Source organism: Penaeus vannamei, chromosome 16 (assembly GCF_042767895.1).
Source record: "Penaeus vannamei isolate JL-2024 chromosome 16, ASM4276789v1, whole genome shotgun sequence".
Lineage (NCBI taxonomy): Eukaryota > Metazoa > Arthropoda > Malacostraca > Decapoda > Penaeidae > Penaeus > Penaeus vannamei.
Genome location: NC_091564.1, coordinates 17216826 through 17236825, shown reverse-complemented (window position 1 = coordinate 17236825; position 20000 = coordinate 17216826). Strand labels below are relative to the sequence as shown.

The following is a 20000-nucleotide window of genomic DNA, read 5'->3' as shown; positions in this document are numbered from 1 at the left end:
TTGATCCAGTCTCAGGAAAGGAGAGACTGGTAACCCGCAATAGATTCTGGAGTATTCTGATTTACAAAGTATCGTTTGGGAAAAAGAATAAGATGGTATATAACAAAAACACTGCATATGTGTTTTTAAAATGCCAAGTATATACAGACACAATCAACAAGTATCAGGAAATTAGAATAAAAAAGGAGACGGCAAATCGGAGTGATCCAGCGTCCTGCGTGAGTTGCCAATGTATCTTTATCCTCTCCTGAGACTAAGTGCCCTATAGCGACGAAATCTTATCCTGATCTTACTGTTACGCTGCCGAGCTCTGACAACCAATTTCCAATGTAGAAAACAAATTACACCAATACCCGATATTTACTAAACACCAAATATTTCCTATTTTATCTAGAAATATATTGTTCAATTGCGTAACCCATTTTCTAATCATCTTACATTTTATTGAGCCTGAGAAGCGTGTTTTCCAAGCTAGTTTCGCCTTCCATTTTCCTCATAAGGTTGTACGAGCGGAGTTGCTGACGCTCAAACTGACTGAGCCACACGTCAGTCTCGTCGCAGACCTCGACTGTAAGGAAAAAAGGAAGAAAATTAGATGTCCGAGAGATTCGTCTTCATATTTAGGAGGCGTGAATTCTCTATGGTTAGCTTTACACTTTTGTAGACTTGTGTGTACAAAAAGCCCCTTCCCCTCTCTCTTTCTTTCCCTTCTCTCTCTCTCTCTCTCTCTCTCTCTCTCTCTCTCTCTCTCTCTCTCTCTCATTGTCTCTCTCTCTCTCTCTCTATATATATATATATATATATATATATATATATATATATATATATATATATATATATATATATATATATATACATATATATATCCCACTCATTCACTCTACACTTTCTCCACCTTTCCCCTACGTTTCCCTTTCCATCTCCCTCTTTCTCTTTCTTACTCTCTTTTTCCGTCCTTCTTAATCTTAATCTCTATCTCCCTCTCTCTATATTTCCCTTTCCCTCTCCCTCCCTTCCTTCTCCCTCTCCCTTTGCACTCTCTTTCTCCTCTGCCCTCTCCTTCCCCCTTTCCCTCCTTATCCTCTCCCTTCTTGCCCTCCTCCCTCTCCCTCCTTCTCCTCTTCCTTCTTCCCCTCTCCGTCTACCTCCCCCACTCCACCATTCCCCTTTCCCTTCTTCCCCTCTCCCTCTCCCATTCCCTTACCCTCTTCATCTCCCTCCCCCACTCCCTTACCTTCTTCCTCTCCCTCCTCCACCCCACCATTCCCCTCTCCCTCCCCCTCCCCCACTCTCCCACTCCCTCCTTCCCCCTCTTCCTCACCCCCACCCTCTCCTCCCCCCTCCCCCTCCCCCACTCCCTCCTCCCCCTCTTTCTCCTTCCCTTTCTCCCTCTCCCTCTTCATCACCCTCACCCTTTCCTTTCCCTCTCCCTCCCTTACTCCCTCTTTCCCCTCTCCCTCCTTCTCCTCTCCCTCCCCTACTCCTTCTTTCCCCTCTCCCTCAGCCCTCCCCCAAGCCCTACCTTCAGCCGGATCCAACGCCTTCCTGCTCGCGTGACAGAGCGTCTGCACGGCCGCCCGCCACACGTAAGCCAGGAGGCCGAAGGGCGGTGGCAGGACCGGCTTGTTCTCGTACTCGCGTGTCAGGCGATGCATCTCGAAGTTCCAGTGCTCGATGCTCCTGTTCTGGACGTGTTCGTAGATCGTCCTGTGGGGGAGAGGAGGGTGAAGTAGGATTGAGGAAGAAGGGTTTGGGGAAGGGGGATCTGGTTCGTCCTGTTGGGAGAGGAGGAGGAAGTAGGATTGAGGAAGGAGGGTTTGGGGAAGGGGAATCTGGTTCGTCCTGTTGGGGAGAGGAGGATGAAGTAGGATTGAAGAAGAAGGGAAGGGGGATCTGGTTCGTCCTGTTGGGGAGAGGAGGATGAAGTAGGATTGAGGAAGAAGGGTATGGGGAAGGGGAATCTGGTGGGTGCTGTTGGGGAGAGGAGGATGAAGTAGGATTGAGGAAGAAGGGTTGGGGGAAGGGGGATCTGGTTCGTCCTGTTGGGAGAGGAGGATGAAGTAGGATTGAGGAAGGAGGGTTAGGGGAAGGGGGATCTGGTTCGTCCTGTTGGGGAGAGGAGGATGAAGTAGGATTAAGGAAGGAGGGTTTGGGGAAGGGGGATCTGGTTCGTCCTGTTGGGGAGAGGAGGATGAAGTAGGATTGAGGAAGGAGGGTTTGGGAAAGGGGAATCTGGTTCGTCCTGTTGGGAGAGGAGGCTGAAGTAGGATTGAGGAAGGTGGGTTTGGGGAAGGGGGATCTGGTTCGTCCTGTTGGGGAGAGGAGGATGAAGTAGGATTGAGGAAGGAGGGTTTGGGGAAGGGGGATCTGGTTCGGCCTGTGGGGCGAGGAGGATGAAGTAGGAGTGAGGAAGAAGGGAAGGGGGGCCTGGTACGTCCTGTTGGGGAGAGGAGGATGAAGTAGGATTAAGGAAGGAGGGTTTGGGGAAGGGGGATCTGGTTCGTCCTGTTGGGGAGAGGAGGATGAAGTAGGATTGAGGAAGGAGGGTTTGGGGAAGGGGGATCTGGTTCGTCCTGTTGGGGAGAGGAGGATGAAGTAGGGTTGAGGAAGGAGGGGTTGGGGAAGGGGAATCTGGTTCGTCCTGTTGGGGAGAGGAGGATGAAGTAGGATTAAGGAAGGAGGGTTTGGGGAAGGGGGATCTGGTTCGTCCTGTTGGGGAGAGGAGGATGAAGTAGGATTGAGGAAGGAGGGTTTGGGGAAGGGGGATCTGGTTCGTCCTGTTGGGGAGAGGAGGATGAAGTAGGATTGAGGAAGGAGGGTTTGGGGAAGGGGAATCTGGTTCGTCCTGTTGGGGAGAGGAGGATGAAGTAGGATTGAGGAAGGAGGGTTTGGGGAAGGGGGATCTGGTTCGTCCTGTTGGGGAGAGGAGGATGAAGTAGGATTGAGGAAGGAGGGTTTGGGGAAGGGGGATCTGGTTCGTCCTGTTGGGGAGAGGAGGATGAAGTAGGATTGAGGAAGGAGGGTTTGGGGAAGGGGGATCTGGTTCGTCCTGTTGGGGAGAGGAGGATGAAGTAGGATTGAGGAAGGAGGGTTTGGGGAAGGGGAATCTGGTTCGTCCTGTTGGGGAGAGGAGGATGAAGTAGGATTGAGGAAGGAGGGTTTGGGGAAGGGGGATCTGGTTCGTCCTGTGGGGAGAGGAGGATGAAGTAGGATTGAGGAAGAGGGTTTGGGGAAGGGGGATCTGTGGGGAAGGGGGATTGAGGAAGAAGGGGAATCTGGTTCGCCCTGTTGGCAGAGGAGGACGAACTAGGATTGAGGAAGAAGGGTTTGGGGAAGGGGGATCTGGTTCGTCCTGTGGGGTGAGGAGGCTGCAGTAGGATTGAGGAAGAAGGGTTTGGGGAAGGGGGCTCTGGTTCGTCCTGTGGGGAGAGGAGGATGAAGTAGGATTGAGGAAGAAGGGTTTGGGGAAGGGGGATCTGGTTCGTCCTGTTGGGGAGAGGAGGATGAAGTAGGATTGAGGAAGGAGGGTTTGGGGAAGGGGGATCTGGTTCGTCCTGTTGGGGAGAGGAGGATAAAGTAGGATTGAGGAAGAAGGGTTTGGGGAAGGGGGATCTGGTTCGTCCTGTTGGGGAGGAGGATGAAGTAGGATTGAGGAAGGAGGGTTTGGGGAAGGGGAATCTGGTTCGTCCTGTTGGGGAGAGGAGGATGAAGTAGGATTGAGGAAGGAGGGTTTGGGGAAGGGGAATCTGGTTCGTCCTGTTGGGGAGAGGAGGATGAAGTAGGATTAAGGAAGGAGGGTTTGGGGAAGGGGGATCTGGTTCGTCCTGTTGGGGAGAGGAGGATGAAGTAGGATTGAGGAAGAGGGGTTTGGGGAAGGGGGATCTGGTTCGTCCTGTTGGGGAGAGGAGGATGAAGTAGGATTGAGGAAGGAGGGTTTGGGGAAGGGGGATCTGGTTCGTCCTGTTGGGAGAGGAGGATGAAGTAGGATTGAGGAAGAAGGGTTTGGGGAAGGGGGATCTGGTTCGTCCTGTTGGGGAGAGGAGGATGAAGTAGGATTGAGGAAGGAGTGTTTGGGGAAGGGGGATCTGGTTCGTCCTGTTGGGGAGAGGAGGATGAAGTAGGATTGAGGAAGGAGTGTTTGGGGAAGGGGGATCTGCTTCGTCCTGTTGGGAGAGGAGGATGAAGTAGGATTGAGGAAGAAGGGTTTGGGGAAGGGGGATCTGGTTCGTCCTGTTGGGAGAGGAGGATGAAGTAGGATTGAGGAAGAAGGGTTTGGGGAAGGGGGCTCTGGTTCGCCCTGTGGGGAGAGGAGGATGAAGTAGGATGGAGGAAGGAGGGTGTGGGGAAGGGGGATCTGGGTCGTCCTGTTGGGGAGAGGAGGATGAAGTAGGATTGAGGAAGAGGGGTTGGGGGAAGGGGAATCTGGTTCGTCCTGTTGGGAGAGGAGGATGAAGTAGGATTGAGGAAGAAGGGTTTGGCGAAGGGGGACCTGGTTCGTCCTGTTGGGGAGAGGAGGATGAAGTAGGATTGAGGAAGAAGGGTTTGGGGAAGGGGGATCTGGTTCGTCCTGTTGGGGAGAGGAGGATGAAGTAGGATTGAGGAAGGAGGGTTTGGGGAAGGGGAATCTGGTTCGTCCTGTTGGGAGAGGAGGATGAAGTAGGATTGAGGAAGGAGGGTTTGGGGAAGGGGGATCTGGTTCGTCCTGTTGGGGAGAGGAGGATGAAGTAGGATTGAGGAAGGAGGGTTTGGGGAAGGGGGATCTGGTTCGTCCTGTTGGGGAGAGGAGGATGAAGTAGGATTGAGGAACGAGGGTTTGGGGAAGGGGGATCTGGTTCGTCCTGTTGGGGAGAGGAGGATGAAGTAGGATTGAGGAAGGAGGGTTTGGGGAAGGGGGATCTGGTTGTTCCAGTTGGGGAGAGGAGGATGAAGTAGGATTGAGGAAGGAGGGTTTGGGGAAGGGGGATCTGGTTCGTCCTGTTGGGGAGAGGAGGATGAAGTAGGATTGAGGAAGAAGGGTTTGGGGAAGGGGAATCTGGTTCGTCCTGTGGGGAGAGGAGGATGAAGTAGGATTGAGGAAGGAGGGTTTGGGGAAGGGGGATCTGGTTCGTCCTGTTGGGAGAGGAGGATGAAGTAGGATTGAGGAAGAAGGGTTTGGGGAAGGGGAATCTGGTTCGTCCTGTTGGGGAGAGAAGGATGAAGTAGGATTGAGGAAGAAGGGTTTGGGGAAGGGGAATCTGGTTCGTCCTGTTGGGGAGAGGAGGATGAAGTAGGATTGAGGAAGAAGGGTTTGGGGAAGGGGAATCTGGTTCGTCCTGTTGGGGAGAGGAGGATGAAGTAGGATTGAGAAAGAAGGGATTGGGGAAGGGGGATCTCGTTCGTCCTGTGGGGAGAGGAGGATAAAGTAGGATTGAGGAAGGAGGGTTTGGGGAAGGGGGATCTGGTTCGTCCTGTTGGGGAGAGGAGGATGAAGTAGGATTGAGGAAGAAGGGTTTGGGGAAGGGGAATCTGATTCGTCCTGTGGGGAGAGGAGGATAAAGTAGGATTGAGGAAGAAGGGTTTGGGGAAGGGGAATCTGGTTCGTCCTGTTGGGAGAGGAGGATGAGGTAGGATTAAGGAAGCAGGGTTTGGGGAAGGCGGATCTGGTTCGTCCTGTTGGGGAGAGGAGGATGAAGTAGGATTGAGGAACGAGGGTTTGGGGAAGGGGAATCTGGTTCGTCCTCTTGGGGAGAGGACGATGAAGTAGCATTGAGGAAGGAGGGTTTGGGGAAGGGGAATCTGGTTCGTCCTGTTGGGCAGAGGAGGATGAAGTAGGATTGGGGAAGGAGGGTTTGGGGGAGGGGGGTCTGGTTCGTCCTGTGGGGAGAGGAGGATGAAGTAGGATTGCGGAAGGAGGGTTTGGGGAAGGGGGATCTGGTTCGTCCTGTGGGGCGAGGAGGATGAAGTAGGATTGAGGAAGGAGGGTTTGGGGAAGGGGGATCTGGTTCGTCCTGTGGGGAGAGGAGGAAGAAGTAGGATTGAGGAAGGAGGGTTTGGGGAAGGGGAATCTGGTTCGTCCTGTGGGGAGAGGAGGATGAAGTAGGATTGAGGAAGAAGGGTTTGGGGAAGGGGAATCTGGTTCGTCCTGTGGGGAGAGGAGGATGAAGTAGGATTGAGGAAGGAGGGTTTGGGGAAGGGGAATCTGGTTCGTCCTGTTGGGGAGAGGAGGATGAAGTAGGATTGAGGAAGAGGGGTTTGGGGAAGGGGGATCTGGTTCGTCCTGTGGGGAGAGGAGGATGAAGTAGGATTGAGGAAGGAGGGTTTGGGGAAGGGGAATCTGGTTCGTCCTGTGGGGAGAGGAGGATGAAGTAGGATTGAGGAAGAAGGGTTTGGGGAAGGGGGATCTGGTTCGTCCTGTTGGGAGAGGAGGATGAAGTAGGATTGAGGAAGAAGGGTTTGGGGAAGGGGGATCTGGTTCGTCCTGTGGGGAGGGGAGGATGAAGGAGGATTGAGGAAGGAGGGTGTGGGGCAGGGGAATCTGGTTCCTCCTGCTGGGGAGAGGAGGATGAAGTAGGACTGAGGAAGGAGGGTTTGGGGAAGGGGGATCTGGTTCGTCCTGTTGGGGAGAGGAGGATGAAGTAGGATTGAGGAAGGAGGGTTTGGGGAAGGGGGATCTGGTTCGTCCTGTTGGGGAGAGGAGGATGAAGTAGGATTGAGGAAGGAGGGTTTGGGGAAGGGGGATCTGGTTCGTCCTGTTGGGGAGAGGAGGATGAAGTAGGATTGAGGAAGGATGGATTGGGGAAGGGGAATCTGGTTCGTCCTGTTGGGGAGAGGAGGATGAAGTAGGATTGAGGAAGGAGGGTTTGGGGAAGGGGGATCTGGTTCGTCCTGTTGGGGAGAGGAGGATGAAGTAGGATTGAGGAAGGAGGGTTTGGGGAAGGGGGATCTGGTTCGTCCTGTTGGGGAGAGGAGGATGAAGTAGGATTGAGGAAGGAGGGTTTGGGGAAGGGGAATGTGGTGCGTGCTGTTGGGGAGAGGAGGATGAAGTAGGATTGAGGAGGAGGGGTTTGGGGAAGGGGGATCTGGTTCGTCCTGTTGGGGAGAGGAGGATGAAGTAGGATTGAGGAAGAAGGGTTTGGGGAAGGGGAATCTGGTTCGTCCTGTGGGGAGAGGAGGATGAAGTAGGATTGAGGAAGGAGGGTTTGGGGAAGGGGAATCTGGTTCGTCCTGTGGGGAGAGGAGGATGAAGTAGGATTGAGGAAGAAGGGTTTGGGGAAGGGGGATCTGGTTCGTCCTGTTGGGGAGAGGAGGATGAAGTAGGATTGAGGAAGGAAGGGTTTGGGGAAGGGGGATCTGGTTCGTCCTGTGGGGAGAGGAGGATGAAGTCTGGTTCGTCCTGTTGGGGAGAGGAGGATGAAGTAGGATTGAGGAAGGAAGGGTTTGGGGAAGGGGGATCTGGTTCGTCCTGTTGGGGAGAGGAGGATGAAGTAGGATTGAGGAAGAGGAGTTTGGGGAAGGGGAATCTGGTTCGTCCTGTTGGGGAGAGGAGGATGAAGTAGGATTGAGGAAGGAGGGTTTGGGGAAGGGGGATCTGGTTCGTCCTGTGGGGAGAGGAGGATGAAGTAGGAAGGAGGAAGGAGGGTGTGGGGAAGGGGGATCTGGTTCGTCCGGTTGGGGAGAGGAGGATGAAGTAGGATTGAGGAAGGAGGGTTGGGGGAAGGGGGATCTGGTTCGTCCTGTTGGGGAGAGGAGGATGAAGTAGGATTGAGGAAGGAGGGTTTGGGGAAGGGGGATCTGGTTCGTCCTGTGGGGAGAGGAGGATGAAGTAGGATTGAGGAAGGAGGGTTTGGGGAAGGGGGATCTGGTTGTTCCAGTTGGGGAGAGGAGGATGAAGTAGGATTGAGGAAGGAGGGTTTGGGGAAGGGGGATCTGGTTCGTCCTGTTGGGGAGAGGAGGATGAAGTAGGATTGAGGAAGAAGGGTTTGGCGAAGGGGAATCTGGTTCGACCTGTGGGGAGAGGAGGATGAAGTAGGATTGAGGAAGGAGGGTTTGGGGAAGGGAAACTGGTTCGTCCTGTTGGGGAGAGGAGGATGAAGTAGGATTGAGGAAGGAGGGTTTGGGGAAGGGGAATCTGGTTCGTCCTGTGGGGAGAGGAGGATGAAGTAGGATTGAGGAAGAAGGGTTTGGGGAAGGGGGATCTGATTCGTCCTGTTGTGGAGAGGAGGATGAAGTAGCATTGAGGAAGAGGCGTTTGGGGGAGGCGGATCTGGTGCGTCCTGTTGGGCAGAGGAGGGTGAAGTAGGATTGAGCAAGAGGGGTTTGGAGAAGGGGAATCTGGTTCGTCCTGTGGGGAGAGGAGGATGAAGTAGGCGTGAGGAAGAGGGGTTTGGGGAAGGGGAATCTGGTTCGTCCTGTTGGGGAGAGGAGGATGAAGTAGGATTGAGGAAGAAGGGAAGGGGGATCTGGTTCGTCCTGTTGGGGAGAGGAGGATGAAGTAGGATTGAGGAAGGAGGGTTTGGGGAAGGGGAATCTGGTTCGTCCTGTGGGGACAGGAGGATGAAGTAGGATTGAGGAAGAAGGGAAGGGGGATCTGGTTCGTCCTGTTGGGGAGAGGAGGATGAAGTAGGAGGGAGGGGGGAGGGCATGGGGAAGGGGGACCTGGGTCGTCCGGTGGGGAGGGGAGGAAGAAGCAGGATGGAGGAAGGAGGGAGTGGGGAGGGGGGAGCTGGCTCGTCCTGTGGGGAGAGGAGGATGAAGTAGGATTGAGGAAGGAGGGTTTGGGGAAGGGGGATCTGGTTCGTCCTGTTGGGGAGAGGAGGATGAAGTAGGATTGAGGAAGAGGGGTTTGGGGAAGGGGAATCTGGTTCGTCCTGTTGGGGAGAGGAGGATGAAGTAGGATTGAGGAAGGAGGGTTTGGGGAAGGGGGATCTGGTTCGTCCTGTTGAGGAGAGGAGGATGAAGTAGGATTGAGGAAGAGGGGTTTGGGGAAGGGGGATCTGGTTCGTCCTGTTGGGGAGAGGAGGATGAAGTAGGATTGAGGAAGAGGGGTTTGGGGAAGGGGGATCTGGTTCGTCCTGTGGGGGAGAGGAGGATGAAGTAGGATTGAGAAAGAGGGGTTTGGGGAAGGGGGATCTGGTTCGTCCTGTTGGGGAGAGGAGGATGAAGTAGGATTGAGGAAGAAGGGTTTGGGGAAGGGGAATCTGGTTCGTCCTGTTGGGGAGAGGAGGATGAAGTAGGATTGAGGAACAGGGGTTTGGGGAAGGGGAATCTGGTTCGTCCTGTGGGGGAGAGGGGGATGAAGTAGGATTGAGGAAGGAGGGTTTGGGGGAGGGGGATCTGGTTCGTCCTGTTGGGGAGAGGAGGATGAGGTGGGGTTGAGGAAGAGAGGAGTGGGGAAGGGGAATCTGGTTCGCCCTGGGGGGGAGAGGAGGATGAAGTAGGAGTGAGGAAGAAGGGTTTGTGGAAGGGGAATCTGGTTCGTCCTGTGGGGAGAGGAGGATGAAGTAGGATTGAGGAAGGAGGGTTTGGGGAAGGGGAATCTGGTTCGTCCTGTTGGGGAGAGGAGGATGAAGTAGGATTGAGGAAGAGGGTTTGGGGAAGGGGGATCTGGTTCGTCCTGTGGGGAGAGGAGGATGAAGTAGGATTGAGGAAGAGGGGTTTGGGGAAGGGGAATCTGGTTCGTCCTGTTGGGGAGAGGAGGATGAAGTAGGATTGAGGAAGGAGGGTTTGGGGAAGGGGGATCTGGTTCGTGCTGTGGGGAGAGGAGGATGAAGTAGGATTGAGGAAGAGGGGTTTGAAGAAGGGGAATCTGGTTCGTCCTGTTGGGGAGAGGAGGATGAAGTAGGATTGAGGAAGAGGGGTTTGGGGAAGGGGAATCTGGTTCGTCCTGTGGGGAGAGGAGGATGAAATAGGATTGAGGAAGAGGGGTTTGGAGAAGGGGGATCTGGTTCGTCCTGTTGGGGAGAGGAGGATGAAGTGGGATTGAGGAAGAGGGGTTTGGGGAAGGGGAATCTGGTTCGTCCTGTGGGGGAGAGGAGGATGAAGTAGGATTGAGGAAGAGGGGTTTGGGGAAGGGGAATCTGGTTCGTCCTGTGGGGGAGAGGAGGATGAAGTAGGATTAAGGAAGAGGGGTTTGGGGAAGGGGGATCTGGTTCGTCCTGTTGGGGAGAGGAGGATGAAGTAGGATTAAGGAAGAGGGGTTTGGGGAAGGGGAATCTGGTTCGTCCTGTTGGGGAGAGGAGGATGAAGTAGGATTGAGGAAGGAGGGTTTGGGGAAGGGGAATCTGGTTCGTCCTGTTGGGGAGAGGAGGATGAAGTAGGATTGAGGAAGAGGGGTTTGGGGAAGGGGAATCTGGTTCGTCCTGTTGGGGAGAGGAGGGTGAAGTAGGATTGAGGAAGGAGGGTTTGGGGAAGGGGAATCTGGTTCGTCCTGTTGGGGAGAGGAGGATGAAGTAGGATTGAGGAAGGAGGGTTTGGGGAAGGGGGATCTGGTTCGTCCTGTTGGGGAGAGGAGGATGAAGTAGGATTGAGGAAGGAGGGTTTGGGGAAGGGGGAATCTGGTTCGTCCTGTTGGGGAGAGGAGGATGAAGTAGGATTGAGGAAGAGGGGTTTGGGGAAGGGGAATCTGGTTCGTCCTGTGGGGAGAGGAGGATGAAGTAGGATTGAGGAAGGAGGGGTTTGGGGAAGGGGAATCTGGTTCGTCCTGTTGGGGAGAGGAGGATGAAGTAGCATTGAGGAAGCAGGGTTTGGGGAAGGGGCCCCGGGTGCGTCCTGTGGGGAGTGGGGGAGGAGGTAGGGTTGAGGAAGGGGGGTGTGGGGAAGGGGGATCTGGTTCGTCCTGTTGGGGAGAGGAGGATGAAGTAGGATTGAGGAAGGAGGGTTTGGGGAAGGGGGATCTGGTTCGTCCTGTTGGGGAGAGGAGGATGAAGTAGGATTGAGGAAGGAGGGTTTGGGGAAGGGGGATCTGGTTCGTCCTGTGGGGAGAGGAGGATGAAGTAGGATTGAGGAAGGAGGGTTTGGGGAAGGGGGATCTGGTTCGTCCTGTTGGGGAGAGGAGGATGAAGTAGGATTGAGGAAGGAGGGTTTGGGGAAGGGGAATCTGGTTCGTCCTGTTGGGGAGAGGAGGATGAAGTAGGATTGAGGAAGAAGGGTTTGGGGAAGGGGAATCTGGTTCGTCCTGAGGGGAGAGGAGGATGAAGTAGGATTGAGGAAGGAGGGTTTGGGGAAGGGGAATCTGGTTCGTCCTGTGGGGAGAGGAGGATAAAGTAGGATTGAGGAAGAAGGGTTTGGGGAAGGGGGATCTGGTTCGTCCTGTTGGGGAGAGGAGGATGAAGTAGGATTGAGGAAGGAGGGTTTGGGGAAGGGGAATCTGGTTCGTCCTGTTGGGGAGAGGAGGATGAAGTAGGATTGAGGAAGGCGGGTTTGCGGAAGGGCAACTGGTTCGTCCTGTTGGGGAGCGCAGGATGAAGTAGGATTGAGGAAGGAGGGTTTGGGGAAGGGGAATCTGGTTCGTCCTGTTGGGGAGAGGAGGATGAAGTAGGATTGAGGAAGGAGGGTTTGGGGAAGGGGGATCTGGTTCGTCCTGTTGGGGAGAGGAGGATGAAGTAGGATTGAGGAAGGAGGGTTTGGGGAAGGGGAATCTGGTTCGTCCTGTTGGGGAGAGGAGGATGAAGTAGGATTGAGGAAGGAGGGTTTGGGGAAGGGGAATCTGGTTCGGCCTGTGGGGAGAGGAGGATAAAGTAGGATTGTGGAAGAACGGTTTGGGGAAGGGGGATCTGGTTCGTCCTGTGTGGAGAGGGGGATGAAGTAGGATTGAGGAAGGAGGGTTTGGGGATGGGGGAGCTGGTACGTCCGGGGGGGGGAGGAGGATGAAGTAGGATTGAGGAAGAAGGGTTTGGGGAAGCCGAACCTGGTTCGTCCTGTGGGGAGAGGAGGATAAAGTAGGATTAAGGAAGAGGGGTTTGGGGGAGGGGGATCTGGGTCGTCCTGTTGGGAGAGGAGGATGAAGTAGGATTGAGGAAGAAGGGTTTGGGGAAGGGGGATCTGGTTCGTCCTGTGGGGAGAGGAGGATGAAGTAGGATTGAGGAAGAGGGGTTTGGGGAAGGGGGATCTGGTTCGTCCTGTTGGGGAGAGGAGGATGAAGTAGGATTGAGGAAGGAGGGTTTGGGGAAGGGGGATCTGGTTCGTCCTGTGGGGGAGAGGAGGATGAAGTAGGATTGAGGAAGAGGGGTTTGGGGAAGGGGGATCTGGTTCGTCCTGTGGGGAGAGGAGGATGAAGTAGGATTGAGGAAGGAGGGTTTGGGGAAGGGGGATCTGGTTCGTCCTGTGGGGAGAGGAGGATGAAGTAGGATTTAGGAAGGAGGGTTTGGGGAAGGGGGATCTGGTTCGTGCTGTGGGGAGAGGAGGATGAAGTAGGATTGAGGAAGAGGGGTTTGGGGAAGGGGAATCTGGTTCGTCCTGTTGGGGAGAGGAGGATAAAGTAGGATTGAGGAAGAGGGGTTTGGGGAAGGGGATGGTTTGCTTGGCGTAGGGTTTGGCATAGATATTTTGTGGTAATTTTGATATACTTCTGGTCTGCTTTTGGTTATGGAACGTTTTGTATTGACGATTGAATTGACAAGGAATTCGATTTAAAGAAATGATCATAATGGGGCTCATTAACGAATGTAAATATCTCATGAAGGTAAGTTATTGAAGTAAAATCAGTGAAGGTAAATCACTGAAAGTAACTGTCCTTCCACAATCAGAGAAGATCAAAATCAATATCCCAAAGACCTCCTACAAAGACCATGAGAGACACCAACGTAAAGATGGCGATGATGAGGTTGAGGAGCAAGACGTTGGCAATGAGGAGGTACAAGGCGAGCAGTCCTTTGGCGAAGAAGTCGTAGATGATCGGCTGAGCGCTGTCCACGACCTCTTCACACGGCTCGCACGAGGTCAGCCAGCGCCACTGACCTTTCTCGCCCTTGCACGTCGTTCGGTTGGCAGCTGCCGGAAAGGAGATTGGGAAACGTTAAAATGATGGCTTTTTCATAGCGTATTCGAGGTTTCAGAGATGTTTAGCCTATCTTGTTAATGGCAGTTGAATTTATATAGCGAAGTCTGATTCATTTCGATAACTCATTAGTAAGACCATGTTATTCCTGCGTGGTAGAGCTAAGGACTGTCATATTCTTGCATTGTTAAAATGTTATTTACCCCATAAGGTAACTAGAAAAATAACGACGGTAATACGTTCAAGATAGCACGTGAAGCAGAAACAATTAAACCATTAAACACTGATATACAGCGCTGACCAAAACACATCATTAGCAGTACCAGCAACACGTCCCTGGCACCCACAGCCTAACGACTAGCAAACCTTCGAGCGAATCGAGCTGAAGCTCCCCGAACATCTGCCAGTAAGGGAAGAAGATGACTTCGGAGATGAAGTCGCTGAAGCTCTTGAAGTTGAAGTTGAGATACTCTCGGTTTCGACAGGTGTGGCTGACCAGGACGCGGGTGGCGATGCCGTAGCCAAGCACGAACACCAGGAGGAAGACCAGGAATTCCACCATCCTTGGTACCTGGTGTTTGGTGAGTGGAAGGAGGATGAGTCCTTTGTGCCCAAGGGAGTCGTTGGTACTTGAGATTAAATTATTAGAGGTGAAAATTAGTAATTTGCGGTTATTGGTAGGGGGGGGGGGTATCTATGTATCACACGGTACACAACTATTTACATTTCCCACTAACACAGTATTCAATGTTCTGTATTTCCTACTCACACACTGTACAACAATTTACATAATCCACTCGCACGGTTTACAACTATTTGCATAACCCACTCACACGGTTTACAACAATTTGCATTACCCACTCACACGGTTTACAACAATTTGCATTACCCACTCACACGGTTTACAACAATTTGCATTACCCACTCACACGGTATACAACTATTTCCATAACCCACTCACACGGTTTACAACAATTTGCATTACCCACTCACACGGTATACAACAATTTGCATAACCCACTCACACGGTTCACAGCTATTTGCATCACCCACTCACACGGTTTACAACAATTTGCATCACCCACTCACACGGTTCACAGCTATTTGCATAACCCACTCACACGGTATACAACAATTTGCATAACCCACTCACACGGTTTACAACTATTTGCATAACCCACTCACACGGTTCACAGCTATTTGCATAACCCACTCACACGGTATACAACAATTTGCATAACCCACTCACACGGTTCACAGCTATTTGCATAACCCACTCACACGGTATACAACAATTTGCATAACCCACTCACACGGTTCACAACAATTTGCATAACCCACTCACACGGTTCACAACTATTTGCATAACCCACTCGCACGGTTTACAACAATTTGCATCACCCACTCACACGGTATACAACTCTAAACATTTCCCACTCGCACAACAAACAACAAGCAGCTCCCTTCCTCACCATGTACACGAAAATGAGGATCTTGGACCCGAGGCGAGGCCACACGTAGAGGAACCGCAGCAATCTCAGGGAGAAGAGTGGGGCGCCCACAGCGTACAGGACGTATCCGAAGTCGGGCTGTAAGAGGGTGAGAATGAGGGGATGGTGGAGAGGAGGAGGGAGAAGGAGGATGGGGGAGGAGGAAGATGGTGGAGGGAGAAGGAGGATGGTAGAGAGGAAAAGGAGGAGGAGGGTGGGGGAGGAGGAAGATGGTGGAGGGAGAAGGAGGATGGTGGAGAGGAAAAGGAGGAGGAGGGCGGGGGAGGATGAAGATGGTGGAGGGAGAAGGAGGATGGTGTAGAGGAAAAGGAGGGGGGGGGGGGGGGGGGGGGGGCAGATGGTGAGAAGTGGAAAATGGAAAAGGAGAAGGGGGGGGGAGAAAAGAGGGGGAGGGAGAAGGAGGATAGTGGAGGGAAAAAGGAGAAAGGTGGGAGAAAAGAGGAGGATGGCGAAGGATGGAGGGGGAGGAGGATAAGGATAAGGAGGTGGTCAGTGGAGGAAGAGTAGGACGAGGGAGAACAGAGGAAAGAGGAGGAGAGTGAAAAGGAGTATGAGGAGGGAGAAGAAGACGAGGGGAGGATAGTGAAGGAGGAGAAGGATAGTAAATGATGATGAGGAGGAAAGTGATAAAGGAGGAGGAGGATGGCGAGGGACAAGGGGAAAATAAGGTTAGTAAGTAGGCAGAAAAGGATAAAGATGAGAAGGAGGAAGAGGATAGTGAGAAAAGGGGGGAGGTGAAAGAGATCGGAGGATAAGGAGGGGTGAGAAAGAGTCAGAGGAGAAGTTAATGAATGTGAAGAAAAAGAAAAAAAGAGAGGAAGATGGCGAAGAAGAAGAGAAAAACTAAAACAACGTATTATATCAAACTAAGCCTAGAGACACAAATAATAATAACAATAAAAACACCATAAATACTACCGACACTGCCACGATTATTTCAACACCATCACGCCTAGGGACAAAAAATACACCCCATACCCTATACCCCTTACCATACTTCCTCCCTGGTATCGTATCAGTTCCCAAGTGTTTATCAGTGACCAACCCGAACCTACCAGAAAGGGCAGACACCTCAGGACGAACGCAGAGAGGAAGACGACCAGGAGACCGATGTCGTACCAGTGCCACGCCGAGTTGCCAACGTGGTAGGTCGTCTGTGCCATCTGAAAAGACACGTATATATATATATATATATATATATATATATATATATATATATATATATATATATATATATATATATATATATAATTATATATATATAATTATATATATATATATATTCTCTCTCTCTCTCTCTCTCTCTCTCTCTCTCTCTCTCTCTCTCTCTCTCTCTCTCTCTCTCTCTCTCTCTCTCTCTCTCTCTCTCTTCTTTTTTGAGGCGGCGGTGTTACATGGGTATTTTGCGGGTTCTTTGTGTCTTTTGGGGTGGCTTCTTTTATGCATTTAGGGCTTCCTTTTGTTTCTTCTAAGGCTTTGTTCCGTGGGTATTTCTGTTTTTTCCCTTCTGTCTATTTCGTATTATCATTATTTAGATTTCATCACACGGGCTTTTTTTTAGGGGGGGGGTCACTTTATGTTGGAAAAGGGTCGTTATGGTCGACTTATTCTTGTTTTTTGTTGTTGTCTGTCTCATTATGATTATTTTTGGAAGGTTTCGTCATGTGCGGATCACTTATTTCTCTAATTTTCGCTATGTGGATATTTTTGGTTTTGTTATTTGGATGTTTTTTTTTATTTATTTCTCTGCTGTTTTTTTTTTTTTTTTTTTTTACCGGCATGCGTTTTTATTTCTATTTTTATTTTTCGTTTACATTTTATTTTTTATTATTATTATTCTTTTTTTTTTGGGGGGGGGGGGGTATCTTCTTATAGCTATATATGTGGATAGATAGAAGTGTAGGTTGTGTCTGTCTTATGTGGAGTTCCATTATATGAGCTATTGGCTGACAGCAAATATCAAAATACAATAGCCTATTTACCCTCATCATGTCAGTCAGTCACTTCAGATAAGTTCTAGCTATTACTATTAATTTATTACAGCAAAACAATCCCCAAAATGTAACGATGATATAATGGGCAGTTATAGGTTATGGCTGTTATTAATCAAACAGCTGTCTTATACGAGCAGGAAAGACCTATGAACAATCCCACGAGTCATTCAATAGTTTATCCAATCGATCCTTCCACAATCACTCGAATCAATCACAATCATACAAATAAGATTTCATTTCCCGACCATATTATCTTTGAACAATAAGATGATTCATTCAATAGTTTACCTGATTTCATATTCACCTTCAATAAAGATTTAAAATTTTACCAAAAATATCAAATCCACAACACTACCTTTGAACAATACCATTTCTCAACCAATAATTCGCCCAATCAAAAATTTCTCAATCACAACAAATAAATGAATAAATGAGAAAAAACAGCAAAATCATCACCACTTTTGAAAAGCCAGTAAAATTCACCCAGTCCAAAAATCTCACAACCATTCACAACAACAAAAATGAAACCACCAAAAACATCAGACACCCAAATCCCAACCAAACCATGACCTCTGACCTGGATCATCTTCTCAATGGCCTCAGACGTGACGATGATGGCCAAGATCCCTTCCAGGAACGTCGGTGTCTCGTCGAGGTTGAAGAGCACGAGGAGACAGTGGGCGACGAAGAGGAGCATGCGGTAGGCGATGCGGGTCCAGAACTTCCTGGTAAAGGGCGTCGAAGGTGAGGGTTCCTTGTGGGGTTCGGAGGAATCGGTGCGGGTGTTCGCGTTGTGGTTGTATGGGCAGTGCGATGGCGGATGGCTTACAAGTAAATGTAAAGGGTAATATCGAAGCATGCATGTTCTTAGAAAACAATCACACATAAACCACACGCATGCACACACACACACACACACACACACACACACACACACACACACACACACACACACACACACACACACACACACACACACACACACAAACAAACACACACACACAAGCGCAGCCTCACAACACCCCCTTACTTCCGGACGCTCTTCCACCGCTGGATCTCGTCCGCCCTCGCCGACGGGGAAGACACGAAGCGCATGTCTTGGCCGACCATCGCGAGCTCCAGGATGTCGAGGCCCCCCCACCGAGAGTGCCGTTGCTGCAGGAGGCCCAGGGCGTTGTTGTAGCTCTTCCTGTAGCCGAGGTCGGATATCTGGTGTGAGGAAGGGGAGGGAGGTGGTATGAGAAAAGGGGAATAGGGGTCGTCGTGGTTGATCCTTGGGTAAATAAAGGGGTATGATTAACTTGTGTTTCCTTCAAGCTTATTAAGGAGGATTCATTTAGGAAAATCTAGAATACCGGTATCACTCTGAATTCTTTTTCAATATCTGCGTAACAATATGAGTGAATCATACAAATCAAATCCTACACAATTCATTAAACACACACACACACACACACACATATATATGTATGTATATATGTGTGTGTGTGTGTGTGTGTGTGTATCTCCATCATCAGACTAAAACAGAAAATACAAGAACAAGTTAGATAAAATAAAAAGAACAATGTAGAGTAAACAAATCAAATGGTAACAGGGGAACAAAATGAAACAGTCAGAAACATAGTGAAAAAATGTAAAACTTGGGTAAGGGTGAGACATACCAAAGACAAGTGAGGAAGTGATAGTTACGGTGGTTGAACTACACCGTAAACAACTGAATGGCTGTGCTATTGTTCAGGTCAGGTTTCATCTTGTGGATATACAGGGATTCTGAGATGAGAAGGTCAAGTTTCTTGGATGTTGTGGACAGAATTATAAAATCAATGTGAGTGAACGGGTGATCTTGTGAGTGTGAATGCTGACGAACAGCAGAGAAAGGTCTGCTCAGAGGTAGGCTCGTCCTGATAGATTTGCCCTTATGTTCGAGTGTTCTATGTTTGAGCCATCGAGTGGATGACCCAATGTACCTAGCGTTACATATAGGACAATTGAAAATATATATTATATTCGAACATAGTTCTGAATTCTGAAAGCAGAGGCATTCTTTTTCTAAACAACGAGTTGATACTATAGTGGTTGACAAGGACAATGTTGAAGTTGATCGGAGGGAATGAATGTTTATTTCACGTAATTGATTACGGATGGTAAAACATATCACCGAGATACGGTAAATTTATTTTCTTTGTGAGCGGTGAAGATTTTTGTGGGTGGGCTTAGTTTATTATCCAAGAATGATCTTGGGGTCTTGTAAAAAACGTTATCAGGAAAACCATTGCTCTTGAAATAATTGACAGAATTTGATTTCGTCATCAAATTGGATCCAAGTAGAGCAAATATTAAATGCTCTATTGATTAGAGTGGTTATACTGTTTTGTACTTCGAAAGTGTGAAACAAATAATTCATTCCCAAACCGGTGAAAGTAGGTTTTCTGTAAACCGAAGTAGAGAGACGTCCGTTTTCTTTGGAAATCAATGTCTCAAGAAAGGAAAGTTTGTTTTTCTGTTTCGCACGTAAACTTCATGTTTGGATGTTGTTCATTTAGATATGGCAGAAACTGTTCAATGTGTGAATGCTGTTTGAAAAGAAGAAACGTATCATCCACGTATGTTTCTGACTGTTTCTTTTTCGTTCACCTGTTACCATTTGATTTGTTTACTCTACAATGAACTATTTTTTGCCAGTTCTTTTTATTTTATCTAATTTGTATTTTCTGTTTTAGTCTGATGATGGAGAGATCTCTTCGAAACGTTACGTAATAATAAAAATGTTCATCACAGCCCTGGCCCTCCTTTTCCTTATATATATATATATATATATATATATATATATATATATATATATATATATATATATATATATATATATATATATACATACATATATATATATACTCTCCTCTATTCACCCTTTGTCCTTTCTCCTCTCTTCGCCTTCCTTCCCCCTCTACGCCTTTCCTCTTCTCTCCTCTTTCCTCCATTCTCATTCCCTCACCCCTCCCTTCCCTCCCCTCCTTTCTGCTCCTCTCATCCTTTGTCTTCTCTCTTCCCTCCCCTCCTATCTTCCCTCTACTCTTGCCTCCTCTCCTTATCTCCTTTCTCTCCCCTTCCCTCATTTCCCTTTCTTTCACTTTCTCTCCCCTTCCCTCCTCTCACTTTCTCTCCCCTTGCCTCCTCTCCCTTTCTCTCCCCTCATCTCCCTTTATCTCACTTTCTCTCCCCTCCCTTCCTCTCCCCTCCCCTCCTCTCCCCACCCCTCCTCCTCACCCCCTTTACCTCAATAGCCTTCTCCTCGAACATATCCTTCATGGCCTGGCTCTCCCTCTTGAGATCGGTGTCGGTGAGAGAGGCCAAGATCCCGTTGTATATGCAGGTGGCCACGAGCGCTGAACTCAGGGGGAAGCTGGTCAACTCCCACAGGAAGTCAGCCAGCTTGTTCCTGCGGGTGAGGATGGCCCAGATGAACAGCTCCATGTAGGGATCCTGAAGACGGGGATGGAGGAGGGAGGTTAATGGAGGTTGAGT

At 50.1% G+C, this 20000-nt stretch overlaps 1 protein-coding gene across 1 annotated transcript in view; it reads right to left on the bottom strand.

Moving 5' to 3' along the window:
* The window catches only part of LOC113808581 (transient receptor potential cation channel subfamily M member 2), a 31292-nt gene that overhangs the window by 1266 nt on the left and 10026 nt on the right, over positions 1-20000 (bottom strand). The window contains exons 12-20 of the mRNA XM_070131541.1: positions 19752-19958; positions 17509-17687; positions 17056-17203; positions 15540-15647; positions 14446-14562; positions 13340-13544; positions 12780-12966; positions 1523-1707; positions 439-568 (exon numbers count right to left, since the gene is read on the bottom strand). Coding sequence (XP_069987642.1) covers positions 439-568; positions 1523-1707; positions 12780-12966; positions 13340-13544; positions 14446-14562; positions 15540-15647; positions 17056-17203; positions 17509-17687; positions 19752-19958 — 1466 coding nt within the window. The remainder of the gene's footprint in view (positions 1-438; positions 569-1522; positions 1708-12779; positions 12967-13339; positions 13545-14445; positions 14563-15539; positions 15648-17055; positions 17204-17508; positions 17688-19751; positions 19959-20000) is intronic.